Raw genomic sequence first — 19,105 nt, 5'->3', positions numbered from 1 at the left:
TCTGTGCGACATCTTTTCTTTTGAATAGTTCAGTATGAAAAATGCTGCTGTTACTGTGTAATGATTTTGTCAAGTTATTGTATTGTAAAAATGCCCCAAACCAGGGCCCATGGTTGCCCCAATGATGACCTTTGTTTTGTTCTGCTATGCCATAATCACAAAAGATGGGGGAAAAGGAGAAAGGGGGGAAATGCCACTAAAGCATATCTTTATTTTCATTTTCATTTTCAAAAAAGTTTTAGTTAGTAAAGAAACTATACAAAGTTGTGGTTGTTTTCAAAATAGAACATTTGTTACGTTTTAATTATATTAACGTTTAATTTCTTTATTGTTTATTTGTTATTGCTTTTTTAATTATTTTAATTACTTTAGGTTATCCTACATTTGTATAAATTATTTGGGTTTATGATTAAATTAGTTATTCATGAAAATGAGTATCTTTTCTTTTGTTTAATTCAGTAAAAACATTTAAATAAACTTTAACACTACACATGCATAAACATGCAGGTAATGCTGCTGTTACTGTGTTTATTTAATTTAGTATTAGGTTTGTTTTGTTTAAAGCTAGGTCATGTGTCATTTCTATGTCAGTGTTTAAATAAATCATTTAAATATTTAATAAAGTAACATAAGACTGTACTCTAAATACATTCTAGTTCTGAATACTATCTAAAAGCTATATAACATTATTAGACCAATATAACTGGTCGGTTCGGTTTCAGATTTCTATTCTTTGCCGGCAATGTTAAATATTTACATTGGAAGAGTTAATTAAAATGAGTAGTGAATTGTCACCCCTGAAGCAAAGCAAAATATGGTACCTCCCATACAGGTTGTGTCTCTAAAGCCGCAGAAGGGGTGCACAAGAAAAACATCCATGAAACAATGAAAGGTTTCCTATTCTTTCCATCTCAAAGTTTATATATCACAGTAATATACCGTTTACCATACACGCAAAGCAATGTAACTGAGTAGTTTCAAACCAATCCAGAAACGCACAACTCATTTGACACATTCGACCCCCTCGCTTTAAATCAGTGGTAGCGTCCAACTCACCCGCGTTTCCGCGCGAAAAAGCGGCCCGCGCGTATTTCTCAGCTGCTAGCGACAATTCATAAAGCCCCTCCAGTGAGCGCTGCAGTTAGCACTGTCAGATCTTAATCGCCGCTTTTATCTGTTGTTGTTTTAAATCGTGTTTTTAAATAGTCCTTTTCTTTGATCAAACTCGAACTTGAAATGCCTACCAGGACCTCATTGTCTTTGCCGGAGGATGTCAAGGAACGGTACTGTGCTGCGTTTGCCTTAATGCGACTCTAACGATGGGCTGCGTTTCGTAGTTTGCGCCTTCGCGGGCTTTGTTGTACGTTGATCACGTCACATAACATTCGCTGTTGGACGTGCTTTTTTTGGGGGGAGATGTGAAACGCGTTAAGTTTTTACTGTAGTTAGCATTTAGCCGTGCTACAAATGCTGTGAGGTTACCCGCCATCGGCTCGCGTGTGCATGTAAAACACGCGGCGGCTGGTTGTTTTGATGCGAACGGACTCGCAGGTGTCAATCGGGACTGCATTTGGCGCCAAATACACGTGTCCGAGAATAGCTCTGCCCGCCTCCTGTCTCGCTCTGCTCAATCACTGCACGAGACTTCTAACAACTCAATCCTGCTGTTTAGCGTAGTTTTAATCACGGCGGGATCGTCAGAAGCGATGCTAATATCGAAACGAGACTTTCGCTGCATGCGTTTGTTTACTTGCGCCACTCGCCTGAGATTAGAACAGCCATCTGAAGATGGACAGATTGATAGACTAGAGTGGTGATTAAATGTTTCAGATTGTGTGAACGTTTAATGCATGTCGATTCATTGATGTTAGATGGTGTGCAAAGTTAACGAGATGTTTACCTTCGTGTTCCCAGGCTGCAGGTGCTGGATGAAGGCGGAGACAGTTTGTCAGATGAGGTGAGGGGGTTGTTGGGGGTTTTTATATGTAGCCGTCTCACAAAAATGCCCTTATGTATTTTGTGAACTTAACGGCATGTTAGCAAATAACTCGTATAGTGGTGACAGCACCCTACAGATCTGAAAATCTGGCCTTTTCTCTCAAATTCATCTTAATGCTTGAAACATGATGGTATCTCTGAGCACAACAATTGAGTTGAGTTTTTATTGCCCGTTTGACTAATATTTGGCCTATTCAACTTTTGCAGCAATTACAACTGCTCATCTCTCTTGAGTTAATGTAATTCCAGAGATCTTCAACCCAGTTATCCCATGTACAACTCAAGCCAAAGGCTTTTTTTAAATGTGCCATAAATCCTTTTTGTTGTTGTGTTTTTTTTTTTTTTTGGCTTGTCCCAAATTAGCTTTATGGGATTGAGGTCTGGGTTTTATCCATCGCTTTCGATGTTCCATCAGATTCTTTCTGTTGCAGGTAGTTCAGGAAAATGTTTATGGGTATCTAAATAACAAACCACGTTAATATCAAAATTTTAGCCACCAATGTCTATCTGGTTCAATATCTCCTTACTTTTTTTTTTTTTTTTTTTTTTTGTGGCAATTTTCTTTTTCTGGTTGTCTTATTCCATCGTACCATTTATATCCAAATATCTTTGAGAAACATGCCTTAGATTTGATAAGTGTTGTAAAGTGTAATGCTTTCCACGAGAACACAGCAATGCCAAGATAATTTGATTTTAAGGAAAGCAAGAACTGACAAAATGTTAATATTAAGCATTCGAGGTAAAAGCAGCAGCAGCCAAATGCACGAGTGAGTTTCAACATTTTTGTAGCTTGACTGCTGTTTTCTTTCTTCATTGTGTAGGAGTGCGTAAAGGAAAAGCTCAGGTTACTGCAGGAGTTCCTGCTCGCTGATACTCAGGACCAGCTCAAAATCCTTGAGGACAAGTTAAAGAGCTCTGAGCTTTCCACTGTGAGTTACGCTGCCCTTTCAGTGCTCCTGTCCGCAATAGATGAGAGCTTGCGCTTCAACTCGAGTGTCTTTCTGATCAGGAGGTTTACATGTCGGAGGTAAAGGCCGTGCTGAAGAAAGCTCTGGGAGTAGTCAAAGAGGATGATGGCGTGGAGCAGAACGGACATTCAAACGGCTTCTCTGAAAATGGGTCTCACGAAGGCGAGAAGGAGGGAGCCATGGATACTCAGGAGGAAGGAGATGCTATAAAGTCTCCCAGCGCCCCCAAGGGAAGGGGCGGCCGTCGCAGTAAAGCAGAGTCTGAGCCCAAGAGTGAGCTGCAGGGTTTACAGCTTTTAATTACCCTCCATATGTTACAACAGCTGCATCTCTGCGTTGTGTGCTGGATGTAGAATATTTAGTCTTTAGTAATGGTTTTATTTCCCCCACAGAGTCTCCAGCCAGTACCAGGGTCACGCGTAACTCTGGAAAACAGCCAACTATCCTTTCAATGTTCTCTAGAGTGTAAGTCAACATTTAAGTGTTGTTGTCTTTTTGCGAAATGTGAAGTGAGTTTTGAGCTTGGGCAGTTGACGTCAGGTTTTTGTCCTTTTTATAAATGGGTGTTGAACCTTCTTCCAACAGCCCAAAACGCAAGTCTGATGAGTTAAATGGAGAAACCACAAATGGTGTAGCAGAAGTGAAGCCTGAGGAGGATATTGCAGAAGATGTAAGTTTTTGTTTTTAATAATAATAATAATAATAATAATAATAATAATAATAATAATAAAAAAATTGTTCCCCTTTTCAAGGTCCATGAAGAGAAACGATTTAAAACAGAAGCTGAGAAGTGAGTTGCTAGTCAAATTAAACTAGCCTTTCTCCATATGTAATGAGTCTGTGGTTAATCTTCTCCTCTCCCTCTTTCAGGCCTGATACTGAGAACGCAACTAATGGCAAGATCAAGCCTGAGTCTGAAGCCAAGGTGATGCTTGTTTCACTCCCCTTTTTATGCTGCTGCTTGAATTAATGCAACAAATGAATCTCATTAATCTGCGTTTTAGACCCCTCCACCAAAATGTCTTGACTGCAGGCAGTATTTGGATGATTCAGACCTCAAGTTCTTCCAGGGAGATCCTGATGATGCTGTGAGTTTTATGCTTTGAGCTGTTTTTTTGTTTGTCTGGCTACTGCCAGTCAAGGTCTCTTTAATTGGGTTTTTAAAGGAATAGTTCACCTCAAAAGGAAAAATGTAATTTGCTCGCTTGTCATTCTAAATCTAATTTACTTTTGAACACATTTTGAAAAACCAAACAGTTGGTCACTTGACTTGCATAGTAAAAGAGATTATAGAAGTCAGTGGGGACCATTAACATTATTACAAAATGACAAACTCATAAAGCTCTGAAATGACATGAGGGTGAGTGAATGATGGCAGTTTTAAACTTAGGTGATCCACGTTTGGTTTTTAACTAGTTCCCTTCAATGCTAACAGAGTGATTTCTCTTTGGTAGCTGGATGAACCAGAGATGTTGACTGATGAGCGTTTGTCCCTCTTCGATGCAAATGCAGATGGTTTTGAAAGCTATGAAGATCTGCCTCAGCACAAAATTACTAACTTCAGGTAATGAAATTCAATATTAAATATATTAAATGCTCTCCTCCCCACCCCCAATTTATGACTAACATTTACAATTCTGATTCGCAGTGTGTATGACAAGCGTGGACACCTGTGTCCATTTGACTCTGGCCTTATTGAGAAAAATGTAGAGCTGTACTTTAGCTGTTCTGTTAAACCCATCTACGATGACAACCCATGCATGGATGGTATGTCCAAATTCTGTTTACTGTGAACACTGACAATTTTTTTTTTGCTGTGTTAGGGTTGTGTAGATGAAACCGTTTGCAACTGTTCTCTTTAGGTGGGGTTCCTGCCAAGAAGCTTGGTCCCATCAATGCTTGGTGGATCACTGGTTTTGATGGAGGGGAGAAGGCTCTAATTGGCTTTACCACAGGTATGGGTTTTTAATGTTTTTTTTGTTTGGTTTAATAAACCCCTGACATAATCAAGAGTCATTCTAATCGGACTATTCCATGAACATGATATCTAACCTGTTGCTTTTCTTCTCCACAGCTTTTGCTGACTACATTTTAATGGACCCTAGTGAGGAGTACTCTCCCATTTTTGCTCTAATGCAGGAGAAGATCTACATGAGCAAGATTGTGGTGGAATTTCTTCAGAAGAACCAAGATGCCACATATGAGGATCTGCTGAACAAAATTGAGGTGAGCTGATTCAAGTGTATGTTTCTGTCTGATCCCATCACCAGCATTGCTGACCTGTTCCTTCATATCTTTAGACTACTGTTCCTCCTGCTGGGCTTAACTTCAACCGCTTTACAGAAGACACACTGCTGCGCCATGCCCAGTTTGCGGTGGAGCAGGTGGAGAGCTATGATGAGGCTGGAGACTCAGACGAGCAGCCCATAATCATCACTCCCTGTATGAGAGACTTGATCAAGCTGGCTGGTGTTACCTTGGGCAAGAGGTGAGATTTCATTGAAACGTCTGGATGAGTCATTATGAGCACTGATTAATGAATGATATAATGGACTGATTGTGACTAAAATAAGTGTACACATTTTTGGACCGCATTTTATAGTTTTACTGACCTGAAAATATTATGATTGCCTGGAACATTTAAAATGGTCTTTGGTATAATGCCACCAAAAGGTGGCAGATGTGTGCAGCTTTTTAATGATGGGTGTGTCTGTTCTTAATGTGCAAAGGGCCTGTTAGTGGTTTAATACACCATATATTTGGACATCCAATGCTAATTTTTTTTTTAAAGACAATTAACAAATTGGCAAGCAGATATAACTGGCATGTTAACTGCTATAATTCTGTTCTGAGCTCCATGTGCTGGCAGAGAATGAATTTGCATTTTCAATTTTTGTTTGACTAGACCAATTTGAAAATCAAGATGTCAATCACACAGGGCTGTATATGAACTGGTTGACTGACAACTCATGAAAATAGTTTTGGTATCAATGATTTTAGTTGCGAGCTGTGGGTTTTTGTTTTTTTATAGAGTAAAACTTTAGTTTGAACAGTTCATAAATGTTAGCTTGTATCTCTATGAAGTCCAGCTATTTATAACTTAAGTTAAACAAGTTACAATAGATACGAATGGGATATGGTAATATGGGTCTTAATTTTGTTTGTGCAGGTTGTCTTAACTTGTACTTAAAAAAATCCTGTAGCTATCCTAAGCAGCTGGCTGTGCAGTAAACATCAGTGTTATTTAACAAAGGGCTGAGATGAAATAAGATGGAAAACGTCAACACCCATAATGCACTGGGTTCAGTTTGACTGAGCTACAATACAAATGCAGAAGTGCAATCTGTAGTTTTCCACCAGATGACTTTCTGTTAAAACATACCAATCACATTGTTTAAATGTGCAACTTTTAATTTAAATTATTGCGTGAACTTTCTTGACGCTATGGTAGTCATTCTGTGGTATGCTGGGATGGTAAAGTTCACTCAATCTTGTTGCATGATCTCCTCATGTTTCTAATGGTCCTTTAACCTTTCTAAACGCAGCAGGCAGCTGTACTGGTATGTAAAGCCTGATGTTTCTGCAAAGTGTGTGGCTTGGTTTATTTATTTTTCCCATATGCTCAACTGCAGTAGCCTGTGTTGGTGGTAAACTACTTCATTAGCTGAAAGGGGTGGGTGATGAGAACAAGAACATTTTCCATAGCTTTTTTTCCCCTTTGCTCCCTTACTTGCATGGCTCTGCATAACAGATGTTAATTTGTGCTCCCATTGTTTGAATTTACAAGTTGCCCATTAAGGAAAAACTAGGCCTCTGGAAGAATGAAGTGTCCTTTTTGTTCTGTAAAAGCACGGAGCCGATCTGCTTGGATGATCTCTAAAACTGACTTGTAAGAGTTTCATCACCCAGTCTTGACAGACTGTCAATCCATTCAGTGTCCTGTGACAGCAATACATTTCATGCATGGCTCCATTTTTGCTTGACTGTTGGTGGTCTTTTGTATGTAAAATGGTGAATTTGTCGCTCATTACATTTTACTTTGTTCAGGAGGGAAGCCAGAAGACAAGCCATCCGACATCCCACCAAGATTGAAAAAGACAGCAAGGGCCCAACTAAAGCCACCACCACTAAATTGGTTTATCAAATCTTTGACACTTTCTTCTCTGATCAGATTGACCAGAACAATAAGGATGGTGGTGTGAAGAGACACCGTTGTGGTGTCTGTGAGGTAGGTGGCATTTTTATTAATGAAGTGTGCCTGCAATTTCCACATGACTCGGATGCCGAATTTTTTTATTTATTTATTTTTTTTTTTTTAGGTTTGTCAAGCACCAGATTGTGGCAAGTGTTCAGCCTGTAAGGATATGATCAAGTTTGGAGGCGGTGGCAAAAGTAAACAGGCCTGTCAGAAGAGGAGGTATGCTAACTGTGGGCAGTGTTCATATTTGCACAGTCCTTCTGCTTTGTGAAAATGTAGCTTTTCCATGTGTTGAGACTAAATGTCAGTTAATGGTCAGAGCTGGCTTCTGAACTGTGACCAACACAACTGTTTGGAACCGATCTTTTTTTCTTTTTCTTTTTTTCTTTTTAATAATAATAATAAATGCAGCTGACCTGTTATCTCTAATTTACTTGGTCAGTTTGATATATTATTTCACATACACACTCGGCGCATATAATGCAAAGTAACTGTTTAACTTAATGTCCTGTAAGAACAAAGTAGTGAGATCTAAGTTCTTAATCATGGTTTGTTTGTTTTTTTAAAACAATGAAGCACTGCAAACGAAACCATAAGGACCATTTTCAGTCTGCCCTTATGGTTTCTTTTGCTGTGCCTCATTGTCTGTTTTGTTTTATATCTGTGACTAATGCTAATAAAGCGCAGAACAATGTTTAGTTGCTGCCCCCTTTTGTACTGACTGAGAATAGGAAAACCCTTTTGAGAGGCACTTTATTTTCTTGCCAGTTTGCGTTCTCCAGCTCAATCCTTGCATTTGGATTAAAGCTAAATGGGTGTGTTGTGCTCTGTCCAGATGTCCCAACCTGGCAGTGAAAGAAGCTGAGGATGATGAGAATATGGATGAGGAGGAAGTGTTGCCTGTTCTTAAAGAGTCAAAGAAAATGTCCCAGGCAAAGAAGAAAAAACAGACTAAGAATAAAATCACCTGGGTGGGCGAACCCATCAAGGTATGTGATCTCAATCATACAGCAAGAGCCTAAATGTCCATTTCCTGGACTTTAAAATATAAATGTTGTCCTTTTCAGACTGATGGAAGGAAGGAGTACTACACAAGAGTGCGAGTGGAGAATGAGGTGGTGGAGGTGGGAGACTGTGTCTCTGTCAGCCCTGATGACCCATCACACCCGCTGTACTTGGCCAGGTAACCTTTTATTGAAGCAATTTTATTTGGGGCACCTTAATTTGGCAACACATTGCCTTAAATTGGTAAGCCAATGTTTTCCCTGTGACTTACAGGATCACAGCGTTATGGGAGGATGGTGAGAAGATGTTTCATGCTCACTGGTTTTGCCGTGGTACCGATACTGTTCTTGGAGAGTCGTCGGACCCTCTTGAGCTCTTCCTTGTAGATGAGTGTGAAGACATCCAGCTGAGTTTTGTCCAAGGCAAGGTCAACGTCCTCTATAGGGCTCCATCTGAAAGCTGGTTCATGGAGGTACAGATGCTAAAATTTGCTCTACAATTATGACCTAAACTGGACCGGGGTTAATATTTGTATGCTTTCAGGGTGGAATGGATGATGACATTAAAGTGATCGAGGATGATGGAAAAAGCTTCTTTTATCAGCTCTTGTATGATGGTGACTGTGCTCGCTTTGAGTCTCCTCCTGAGGTCATACCGTCAGAGGACCATAAGTATAAGTGAGCCCCCTTTTAGACATTGTCTGTCTTTACAGATCTGTTTTTCTGTGCATTGCTTTTTAATGCGTTTCATTGCAGGTTCTGTGCTAGCTGCACGAGGAAAAAGGAACGAGAGGCTCAAGAAGTGCCTAGTGTCTATGAACCCCTGGAGGGTGAGGAGAGCAACTCTAAAGCCTTTTATGGTTTAGCAACCCTGAAGGGCGAGCAGTACAGAGTAGGGGACAGTGTCTATCTTCCTCCAGAGGCCTTTAGTTTTTCGTAAGCTTTTCTTTCCCCTGCCTTTTTGGAAAATTATTCAGAGGTTGATAGCTGTTTCATTTTAAGGTATGTTTTGTCATTTAGGGTAAAACATGGAAGCCCAGTGAAGCGTTCTCACAGGAAGGAGGATGTTGATGAAGATCTGTACCCAGAATACTATAGGAAATCCTCAGATTACATCAAGGGCTCAAACCTAGATGCACCAGAGCCTTTCCGTGTTGGCCGCATCAAAGAAATCTTTTGCAGCAGGCGCAGCGATGGAAAGCCAGACAGAATGGAGATCAAACTGCGCCTCTATAAATTTTATAGGTGAAAATCTCTTCTTTTTTTTTTTTCCTTTTTAAATTATATAAAGCAGATCCTTTAGCTAACATCAGTCTCTTGAAGCACAACCTTTTATCTTCTAATATCCTTACGAGTTCATGATTGTTACTTTCAGGCCTGAAAACACTCATAAAGGACCCAAGGGTGCCTACCATTCTGACATAAACCAGCTCTATTGGAGTGATGAAGAGGTGACTGTAAACATGGCAGAAGTGCTGGGCCGCTGTCAAGTAGAGTATGCAGAGGACCTGGTGGAAAGTGTGCAGGACTACTCAAGCAGAGGACCTGATCGTTTTTATTTCCTAGAGGTGAGGGATAAAGAGCAAGAAGATGGTGGCATTGATCCACTGAACCATGCCTCAGCTCAACTGGAAAACTTACAATAAAGCATTGGAGAATTGTCTTAACTTTTTGTTTTTCTTTAGGCATACAATACCAGGACTAAGACATTTGAGGATCCTCCCAATCATGCTCGATCAGCGGTGCATAAGGGCAAGGGAAAAGGAAAGGGGAAAGGTAGACCTTTTTATAACTAAGACAAGTCATGAGGGTTTTTTGGTTGGCATGAAGTTGCCCATTATGAATGCAGTGTTGTGTAAAAATCATAATAGGGTGACAGAAATGCTAAAACTTGTATTGTGGGTTTCTGCAGGTAAAGGGAAGGGTAAAGCAGCTGCACAGGAATCGCAGGATCAGGAACTGCAAGAGACGACACTCCCCAAACTACGCACACTGGATGTGTTTTCTGGCTGTGGTGGACTGTCTGAAGGTTTCCATCAAGCAGGTTGGGTTTCTATTCAGACATTTCTGAAAACTTTTTTTTCTTAGGGATTTGTTTCCTCTTACAGTGAAGTTCTCTTGTAAGGGAAGGACCTTAACCTTCAAGATGTGACCCAAATTGTGACAATGTAACAGTATTGAATCAATCTCTTTTCCTAAATACCAGATATCTCTGAGACGCATTGGGCCATAGAGATGTGGGATCCTGCTGCTCAGGCATTCAGGTTAAATAACCCAGGCACCACAGTCTTCACAGAGGACTGCAACGTCCTGTTAAAGCTGGTGATGTCTGGGGAGAAAACCAACTCTCTTGGGCAGAAGCTGCCGCAAAAGGGGGATGTGGAGATGCTCTGCGGTGGGCCGCCCTGCCAAGGCTTCAGTGGCATGAACCGCTTTAACTCGCGCACATACTCAAAGTTCAAGAACTCTCTGGTTGTCTCGTATTTGAGGTTAGCAGAATAAGTCTTGCTATGAAAAATAAGGTTCTGTCTGTTTGGGGAAAAATTCTGATTTATGCAATTACCATTTGACTTTGCCCTTTCAGCTACTGTGACTACTACAGACCCAAGTTCTTCCTTCTGGAGAACGTGAGGAACTTTGTGTCATTTAAGCGCTCCATGGTCCTGAAGCTCACACTGCGCTGTCTTGTTCGTATGGGCTACCAGTGCACCTTTGGTGTGCTACAGGCAAGTTAGACTTTTTGTTTTTCAGCAAGACACTGCAGGTGAATAGGTTAAAAAGTTAACTAATGCTCAACTTGGATGTGGTAACTGATTTAAAGTTTTTTGTAAAAGCCTTCAGGATATAGATGGGAATTTATTATTATTATTTTTTTATAAATGACAGCACGGTCTCTTTTTAACCCCTATGCAAAGAGCAGTAAAAAGGCTGGGCGATGCATATTGTAATCACTTTATTTTAATGCAGGCAGGGCAGTATGGAGTGGCCCAGACCAGACGCAGGGCGATCATCCTGGCTGCAGCCCCGGGTGAAAAACTGCCCCGCTTCCCTGAACCCTTGCATGTCTTTGCCCCACGTGCTTGTTCTCTTAGTGTGGTGGTTGATGAGAAGAAATATGTCAGCAATGTCACCCGGTAAACATTTTGATGTTACCCCAGTTGCTGTCACATGAACAAGTTCTGGCTTCTGTCCTGTAATTTTTTTTTTTTTTTTTTTTTGTCGTCGTCGTTGTCCAGTGGAAACGGAGGCATCTATCGCACCATCACAGTACGGGACACAATGTCTGACCTCCCAGAGATTCGTAACGGAGCCGCAGCTCTGGAAATCTCCTATAATGGTGAGCCCCAGTCTTGGTTCCAGAGGCACATTCGGGGCTCTCAATACCAGCCCATCCTCAGGGACCACATCTGTAAGGTGAGTCCCTTCTCTGTGAAGTTGTTTTGGATTTACTAAAGCTAACAATGAGTCATGTAACTTCCAAACGGTGTCATTTTTGCATTTGACTTACAGGAAACATCTTAACTGTATCTTTGATACAAGTACGTCTTGTAAGACCCACAGAAAGTTAAACAGCAGGGGAAAAACTCTTATCTAACCCATAATGTGTCATTTTAAAGGGTTAAATGAGTGTTTCTGCCTTCTAAATGTCAGGTTAATCTTGTGAAAAGGAACTTGGCCTTAAGCCACAGGTGTAGCAGTTTTAAGTAGTCAGTTTCTATGTTGTAGGACATGAGTGCCCTGGTGGCGGCCCGTATGCGCCATATTCCTCTTGCTCCTGGGTCTGACTGGAGGGATCTGCCCAATATTGAGGTGCGGTTGCGGGATGGCACCAACACAAAAAAGCTTCGCTACACCCACTCTGACAAAAAGAATGGCCGCAGTGGCACCGGTGCCCTGAGGGGAGTGTGTTCCTGTGCTGAGGGTAGGGTTTTTTTTGTTTTGTTTTTTACTTATATATTTTTCTCTCAATCCTGACTTACCAGTTGTCATCTCTCACTAGGAAAACCGTGTGACCCTGCAGACAGGCAGTTCAACACACTGATTCCCTGGTGTCTGCCTCACACGGGTAACCGCCACAATCACTGGGCTGGTCTGTACGGCCGTCTGGAATGGGACGGGTTTTTTAGCACCACAGTTACCAATCCTGAGCCCATGGGCAAGCAGGTATTGCTAACCACTCACGATATGAATCGTAACTGCTTTAATTGGTCAAGAGCTGTACTGTTGCAATAACGCTCGTGTTTACAGGGACGTGTGCTCCACCCTGAGCAGCACCGTGTGGTGAGTGTCAGGGAATGTGCACGCTCGCAGGGTTTCCCAGACACCTACCGCTTTTTTGGTAATGTCTTGGATAAACACCGACAGGTATACCGCCTTTTTTTCTTTTTGAGAGGTTGGCCGGGGGAAAAACAAAAACACTAATCCGTGAGCTTTTGTTTGTCAGGTTGGCAATGCTGTGCCTCCACCCCTCTCCAAAGCCATTGGCCTGGAAATCAAGAAGTGTGTGCATGGAAAGATGAAGGAGAATGCTACAGGTTCTTTTTTTTTAATTCATTTTAAAGAGCGGGCCATGGGTTTTTTGAAAAATCGTATTTACAGTTTGTAGCTGCCATTCAGTTTAAACAGTCTGCAAAGTTGTTAGTGCATGATAAAGGAAGAACGTCTCTGGTCTTCTCAGAATTGCCGTAACAACCAGTATGTTACCTAGTGACGTATACATATTTGCATAATCCCCACCTGCCCATGAAATGCGAACAAAGACTGATCTGTCCACCATTTGTGTAAACGTGTCAAGATGCTGTTTTGTGCAGTGAAAGCAAACCGTGATGAGACTCTGGTGAAATGAGCACAAAAAAACAAAAACCAGTGACCACTTTGTGGCGGCATATAATCTGCTGTAATACTATCCAAAGCTTTGTTTGCAAACAATTTTTTTTTTTTTTTTTACATGCAGGATAAAATGAAAATGACGTCCAAAATTGTACTTAAATGGTGACTTATAAAAACACCTGCACCGCGGTTCGATTTGAAACTGGCAATGCTCATTTATTCAATGAATTAAAGCCTTGTGAAAGACCTTCTCAGATCAAACTAATATTAAATGCATATTCTGAGGAAAATGTACAATGTTCTTGGCCCTGCATTAATTTTAAACCTGTAGTAGGGGACTCATCACAGATTAGGACACCTTTTTAAAATACCATATGACCTGCTCTTTAAATATAAAATACTTGATCTCCCTGTTAGAATGAGGTTTAATTTTTGTTGACTTCTTCCTCAGAGCCTGTGAAGCAGGAGAAGATGGAGGTTTGCAACTAAAGCCATCTCTCTAAAACCGCCACACATTTGCATTGTGTTTGGGAGCGTTGTGACGCATCATTCCATTTTTATCCATAAGCTGGTCTGGAGCTGGCCAATTCAGTGGCATTTCAGTGGACAGTCTGTGCAGTGCCATTATGTGATGTTTTATCAATTTATAAGTGTGACTTTTAACAGTGTATTTGCAATTATCCACTCTGAAACGGTGGTATTAAGTTCTATGTAGTTTTATATGTTGTAATATTTCAAATAAAGCTCTTATTCAATGGTTTTCATGTCTGAAATCTGGTAAATGGCTGCAAGTGAATTTTATTTTTGTTTGGGTTGGGCTTTCTTGGATTGCTGTGAGGTACTGCAGTGTGAGCTTATGCTTTTTTAATATGTATCAGATTGCTATTGCAACTATAACTTTAAGAGAAAAGTGGGCAAGAGGACAATTTACTTAAAGCACATGGTTTCTTTAAGTATTGAGTTCATACACTGAATTTATTTAATTTTTTTTGTTAAAATTGCATTGTCCTGAATGACTGCCTATCAAAAATGCTAATACACTAATCATGCCAATCATAAGCACAGTGAAGTTTTGGATGTGGGGTTGGAATTTTTTTTTTTTTGGTAGTCCATTTGAAAACTTTCCTCATGTTGTCGTTTATGAATTGCATAATCAGTAAAAGGTTTCTTTTTGAATATGAAACTGCTTCATCTGTCAATGAGTTTGCAACGGTGCATATTACGGTCATCAATTAACATTTCTATAAAACATGTTTTGGCCATTGACAAGTACTATACTACTGTTAAGGAAGACCATGTTAAAAACATTTCAAACCTCTTGCCACCCTAACAGCAAGCAATGTTTAGTCACCTGCAGTAAAGCAGCGTCAGTACCCATTACTAAAGAGACTTGTCTGGTTTTGTCTTAAGTCATGTTTGTCCATCTTATGACTGCCTCTCCACTGTATTTAACAAGCGCAAATTACAATTAAAGACTGGCAGATTGGTGTTTGTTACCATTTCTTGCACTATATTCCTCATGTTATTTACCTGCAGCACTTAATGAATCAGAAGCCTCGCACATTGACAAAATATCCTCTACATAGCAAAACTGTTTACAGACCAAATCTGAGAACTTTTAACAAAGCCATATCAGCATTTCCCCTCAAGATCTTTTCATTACTTCCCCAATATTTCTAAGTAAAACATTGATCGCTTTACTAGAACACTTAAATGCACATACTTAGAAAACAAGCTAATTAAAGACAGAGCAGAACAAAACCCCAGAGTGAACACAGACAACTTGATGTTTCATATGCATTTATTTGGATGACTGCCTGATACAAATCGGTACAACAAATCTAGACCTCCTGGAATATATAAATGGAGCTCTCTCAGTTGTTGGATGGTCTGGAAAGAAAGAGAAAACATGATTAGATCAGAGAAAGCATGGCTGTTGCTCGTTTTTGGCTCGGTTTAAGGAGGACTCACTTGGCCCATTCCACGTTAAGAATGAGATGATCGTATCCGAAGCCGGACACACCGGCAATGGCTCTGGCAGCGTCCTCACGCCGGTGGAAGCTGATGAAAGCAAAGCCCTGGAGTAACGGGGAAAGAAGTCAACTTGGTTCACGCAGGCATGTTATTAAAACTAATGCAAGCAAATTTATTCTTAGATTAACAATCCCGCTAAAGGTTCCCGTTTAGTTCTTAAACCGAACAGATGAGTCAACGTGAATCTTTAACTTCTCTTTCCTTTCTGTCATGAAAGTGTTTCCCATCTCTCACCTTAGACTGGCCTGTGTTCTTGTCCTTGGCCAGGTAGATCCTAGAGATGGAGCCGAAAGGCCTGAAAAGCTCCTGCAGATCTGTCTCCCTGGTGTCCTCGGACAAGTTGGTCACACGGATTGTAGCATTATCGTCAGCTGCAGAGAAAACAGCACCACGTTACCAGTAGGCTCTCGATTAAGAACATGGTTTGAGATGTGAATATGAAAGACGTACCTCTGCGGTTAGGCTGCATGGACTCTCCTCTGCGCGTACCACCGTCCCGCAGACTGGGGGGAACATACTTCCCCGTCTTGTTTTGGACCGGTTGGGCAGGTTCGGGCTCTGGATATCGAAGTTAAATTGCTTTAATAAAGCAAAATATGAATGACATTTGCATAACAGGACAACACGAATTTTGCATACCAGCTGCCTTCTCTTTTTCCCCCGTGGACAGACCCAGCTGCTCGGCCAGCTCTTTCTGCATAGGGCCGAGCGTGTCTTTGTACGGACAGCGGGTGGTCCAGTGGTCCCCTTTACAGATACGGCAGGACACGATCTTCTGTCCTTTAAGCTTGTTCATGGGATCTTCATCTTGGTCTTGAGCGTTCAAGTCCTGCGAAACAAGCAGAAGAATCACTTCAAGTTGGCGTCGGTACAACAGAGAAGTGAAACACTTCTGGGACTTCAGTATCAAGTCAGAACGGAACAGTTTAAAAACACTCATCTGGCAACGCGGCGACAAACTTGTTCATTTAAAGAATAGTTAACTAATAATAGTTTTCTGAAAATGTACTCGCTTTCAGGCCATCCAAAATGTAGATGAGTTTGAGAACAAAGATGCAGAAATACAGCATTACATCAGTTGCTCACTAATTACCCTTTTTAGTAAATAGGTGCCGTCGGAATGAGAGTCCAAACAATTGATAAATACATCACAACAATCCAGTCCATCAATTTCATCATTAAGACAATTTATTTCTACATAATAAAATAGGAGGTTATAAAAGGAGTATAAAACCCATGATTACTCTTCCTCTAGTGAAGGAAGTCCATCATGTCGTCCATCTCACATTAAAACCCCCAAAACGTTTTTGGATTGTAAATGTTTGGTCAATGCATATTTCTCTCCTGATTCAGACGGGACTACTTTTTCACTGGATAAAGCACCGTAATGTTGAGATGACTAGAAGCAAAAGTATCTTTATAAACAAACATGCTTTTCGATTCACAAACATGGCCGCTGTTTGGACTCATTCTGACGGCACCCATCGACTGCAGAGGATTTATTGGTGTAATGCTATATCTCTCTGTTCCCATAAAGAAACAAACTCATCCACAATATTTAACGGCATGACAGTTAGAATATTTTTAAGCTAATTTTCACGTCTGGGTGAACCATTTCTTTAATGTGGATCAGTGCAAAAAGCTTTATTGGATTCTCATCATCATACCTCTTTACTGGAGATGAAGGTCATGAAGACGTCATCACTCACTGTAGTGGTGGCAACATTGGGACCTGGTGCATCGAATTCTGAGTTGCCAAATTTTTTCCAGTTCTATTGGATGAAACATCAATTAATCGCCCATAAACAATACATTTAATGGAGAAATCAGTATAACAACAATAATTAAGCCACACCTTTCTCCTGGCAACCGCTTTGGAGGCCTTCCGCGTCTCAATTTTGAACGTCCTCACAATCTGACCAAAAGACAAAATAAGAAACTTGATTTTTTCAGAAACCTTTCCTACAAGTACTATATATTATTAACAGAAATTCTGCTGACCTTGCACTTCTGGCCATCTTCATCAATCTTGTATTCGGTGACCGTCTTGATGTTACCTTTGACCGTCTCTTTTGGTGAAGGGAGTGAACCTATTGAAAAAAATTAATGGATAAAGGTTGACGATAATAATAATAATAATGAATACATTTATATGGTATATTCCTACAAGGTAATGACCTCACATTAGCTTAATATTAACTAGAATATTAATATGTTTACTGTGTGCACATACAAATTAATAAAAAAAAAAAAAAAAAAAAAAACAACAACCACGCACTCCCGTAAGTGTTATTCGCAGCTCTAACTCTTCACAACAATATTTTATTTTATCATCTTTCTAATAATCTGTCCAATAATCTGTCTAATTTTCAGTACTGTATGGTGCAATTTAGCATTGTAGTGCACTTCAGAACACAATATGATGTAAAATAACAGAAGAATAACAGCACTGTGAATAATATATTACAGTTGGATATACTATAGCATATATTGAAGTAATTCAGTATAGCACAAGTGTGTATATATAGCATTATTTTAGCATTAAACAACACAAAACGCTAGCCTCAGCACCAGTTAGCAGCAGCTGCCCTCCTCAGTCAGGCTGACTCCACACTCACTGACTGTAACTTTCACTTTAGGTAAAGTATTTTTTTTTTACTTTACAGTATGTTCTCACATGGTTCAATGTAACGAGCGTGGTTTAATTAGCGAGCGTTTAAACACGTGCGTGAGGCTGCGGTGCGGCCTCGAAACGTTACCTTCATCTCCCTCTTCCTCCACCTGATCGGCCCAGCTGGGCTTCGAGCTGTGGGAAACACGAGAGAGCAGATGACCGTTAAGTTGTGACAAGCGTAAATAAAACTGTACGGGTTCATTCGCACGAGGAACTTACTCGTCGAATTCGATCGACGGCATCTTCACGGTCGTCTCGCGGCTCGAGAGGAAGTGTTTCCCGGGGCCGGTTTTGGTGAAAGGACGCGCCGCGACAGCGCCTCTGTGCGAGCGGAGGACCGCGGCAGGGCTGCCCGGAGAGGATGCGCGATTACAGCCCATGACTGTGCATGAAAATTAACTCTAAAGTACACTTTAATATTAAACAAAGCATCATCACATTTTGCCAACTGCAAAAAAAATTAATGAAAATAAATAATTTATAATAACTACTAAGTACACTGTTGTTGCATGTGCACATGCATAACATTTTTTGATACTTTTTAACTTTTTAGTAGTGGTTTTCACTCATTCCTGTTACCCTAATTTCAAAATATTTCTTTTTTCAACTGAAAGTTGCATTATCCGGATCCTCTCAAGGCAATGGGGAGACCAAAGGTAAGTCTTCTCATTGTCTTTTCAATATATTTGATGGTATTTCAACCCTGTCTGAGAGACTGAATCTCAGCATACTGTTACTTAAATTATTTTGGATGTTATTTGTTCATTGAAAATACACATGTTTAATAAATCACAGTATCCTCATGCTAATAGCATGTGTGCCATCTGGCTATTTAGTATGTATTTGCTATTTCTATGTTACTTATATGCTATAACAGGACTGAGTTATATATATATATATATATATATATATATATATATATATATATATATATATATATATATATATATATATATATATATAATTTCTTTAGGATATTGGCATTTTTTATGACTTAACAGGACTTTTATTTACCAATCTGGACATCTTAAAATGTAAAAGACAGGATCACATAGATATAAATGATTTTTTTTGTAAATAATTTAACTGTTCCCTGATTTCTGCGATGCAGTGATCATCGTGTTAAAACACTCCCAATCTTTGAAACATACATTGAAACTTACGTTTAGGCATTATGATCACTTACGTGCCAAATCAGATCCGTTGTTGAGCCACAAAGCCGTCACTTATGAATCATCACTTCTGTCTGCTGATCTGACTAATGCTGACTGGCTAAGTCAATATCAGCATCAATCTCTTTGCGGTGTGTGTGCGAGTGTGTTTAGTAACGTCGTGATGACTGACTGAATGCAGTATATGCACATTCGTGCTTGTATATTTAACCAGTTTTTATTATTTC

The 19,105-nt window shown here is 40.2% G+C and overlaps 2 protein-coding genes across 3 annotated transcripts; one reads left to right on the top strand and one right to left on the bottom strand.

Annotated features, from left to right (window-relative positions):
- The first annotated feature begins 1,059 nt into the window (after positions 1 to 1,059).
- On the top strand, positions 1,060 to 13,758 carry dnmt1 (DNA (cytosine-5-)-methyltransferase 1). Of its 2 annotated transcripts, XM_043235264.1 has the most exons (35): positions 1,060 to 1,283; positions 1,915 to 1,957; positions 2,820 to 2,927; positions 3,008 to 3,239; positions 3,359 to 3,431; positions 3,552 to 3,636; positions 3,719 to 3,756; positions 3,837 to 3,891; positions 3,971 to 4,054; positions 4,421 to 4,530; positions 4,615 to 4,733; positions 4,829 to 4,921; positions 5,041 to 5,192; positions 5,267 to 5,454; positions 6,512 to 6,526; positions 7,014 to 7,194; positions 7,286 to 7,383; positions 8,000 to 8,153; positions 8,232 to 8,347; positions 8,443 to 8,641; positions 8,713 to 8,846; positions 8,925 to 9,104; positions 9,189 to 9,413; positions 9,544 to 9,736; positions 9,854 to 9,944; positions 10,081 to 10,212; positions 10,375 to 10,657; positions 10,753 to 10,894; positions 11,136 to 11,302; positions 11,405 to 11,582; positions 11,895 to 12,090; positions 12,169 to 12,332; positions 12,417 to 12,533; positions 12,613 to 12,703; positions 13,450 to 13,758. In XM_043235264.1, the coding sequence occupies exons 1-35, from the start codon at positions 1,237 to 1,239 to the stop codon at positions 13,485 to 13,487; spliced, it is 4,521 nt and encodes a 1,506-aa protein (XP_043091199.1). In that variant the 5' UTR covers positions 1,060 to 1,236; the 3' UTR covers positions 13,488 to 13,758. The 2 variants fall into 2 exon arrangements, with proteins under 2 accessions (XP_043091199.1, XP_043091200.1); XM_043235265.1 differs by lacking the exon at positions 6,512 to 6,526 and having other exon boundaries at positions 1,061 to 1,283.
- Positions 13,759 to 14,781: 1,023 nt separating this feature from the next.
- eif3g (eukaryotic translation initiation factor 3, subunit G) lies at positions 14,782 to 18,063 on the bottom strand. The gene is made up of 10 exons (XM_043235558.1): positions 17,926 to 18,063; positions 17,792 to 17,838; positions 17,034 to 17,122; positions 16,888 to 16,947; positions 16,700 to 16,804; positions 15,672 to 15,861; positions 15,483 to 15,590; positions 15,267 to 15,403; positions 14,970 to 15,076; positions 14,782 to 14,888 (listed from the first exon to the last, which is right to left on the bottom strand). The coding sequence occupies exons 1-10, from the start codon at positions 17,946 to 17,948 to the stop codon at positions 14,873 to 14,875; spliced, it is 882 nt and encodes a 293-aa protein (XP_043091493.1). The 5' UTR covers positions 17,949 to 18,063; the 3' UTR covers positions 14,782 to 14,872.
- Between the last annotated feature and the right edge of the window lie 1,042 nt (positions 18,064 to 19,105).

The sequence above is a fragment of the Puntigrus tetrazona genome, chromosome 3 (assembly GCF_018831695.1).
Source record: "Puntigrus tetrazona isolate hp1 chromosome 3, ASM1883169v1, whole genome shotgun sequence".
NCBI classification, from domain to species: domain Eukaryota; kingdom Metazoa; phylum Chordata; class Actinopteri; order Cypriniformes; family Cyprinidae; genus Puntigrus; species Puntigrus tetrazona.
The sequence above is the reverse complement of the archived record's forward strand: the minus strand, read 5'-3'. Positions and strand labels throughout refer to the sequence as shown.

Bases quoted from the DNA above. Each gene is read 5' to 3' on its own strand.
- dnmt1 (XM_043235264.1), top strand. From the start codon at position 1,237: ATGCCTACCAGGACCTCATTGTCTTTGCCGGAGGATGTCAAGGAACG. The intron at 9,737-9,853 runs GTGAGGGATAAA...GTTTTTCTTTAG, and splicing joins ATCGTTTTTATTTCCTAGAG to GCATACAATACCAGGACTAA. The intron at 10,213-10,374 runs GTTGGGTTTCTA...CCTAAATACCAG, and splicing joins TGAAGGTTTCCATCAAGCAG to ATATCTCTGAGACGCATTGG.
- eif3g (XM_043235558.1), bottom strand. From the start codon at position 17,948: ATGCCGTCGATCGAATTCGACGA. The intron at 17,839-17,925 runs GTAAGTTCCTCG...TGTTTCCCACAG, and splicing joins CCGTCGATCGAATTCGACGA to CTCGAAGCCCAGCTGGGCCG. The intron at 15,862-16,699 runs GTATGATGATGA...CTTGTTTCGCAG, and splicing joins CCTTCATCTCCAGTAAAGAG to GACTTGAACGCTCAAGACCA.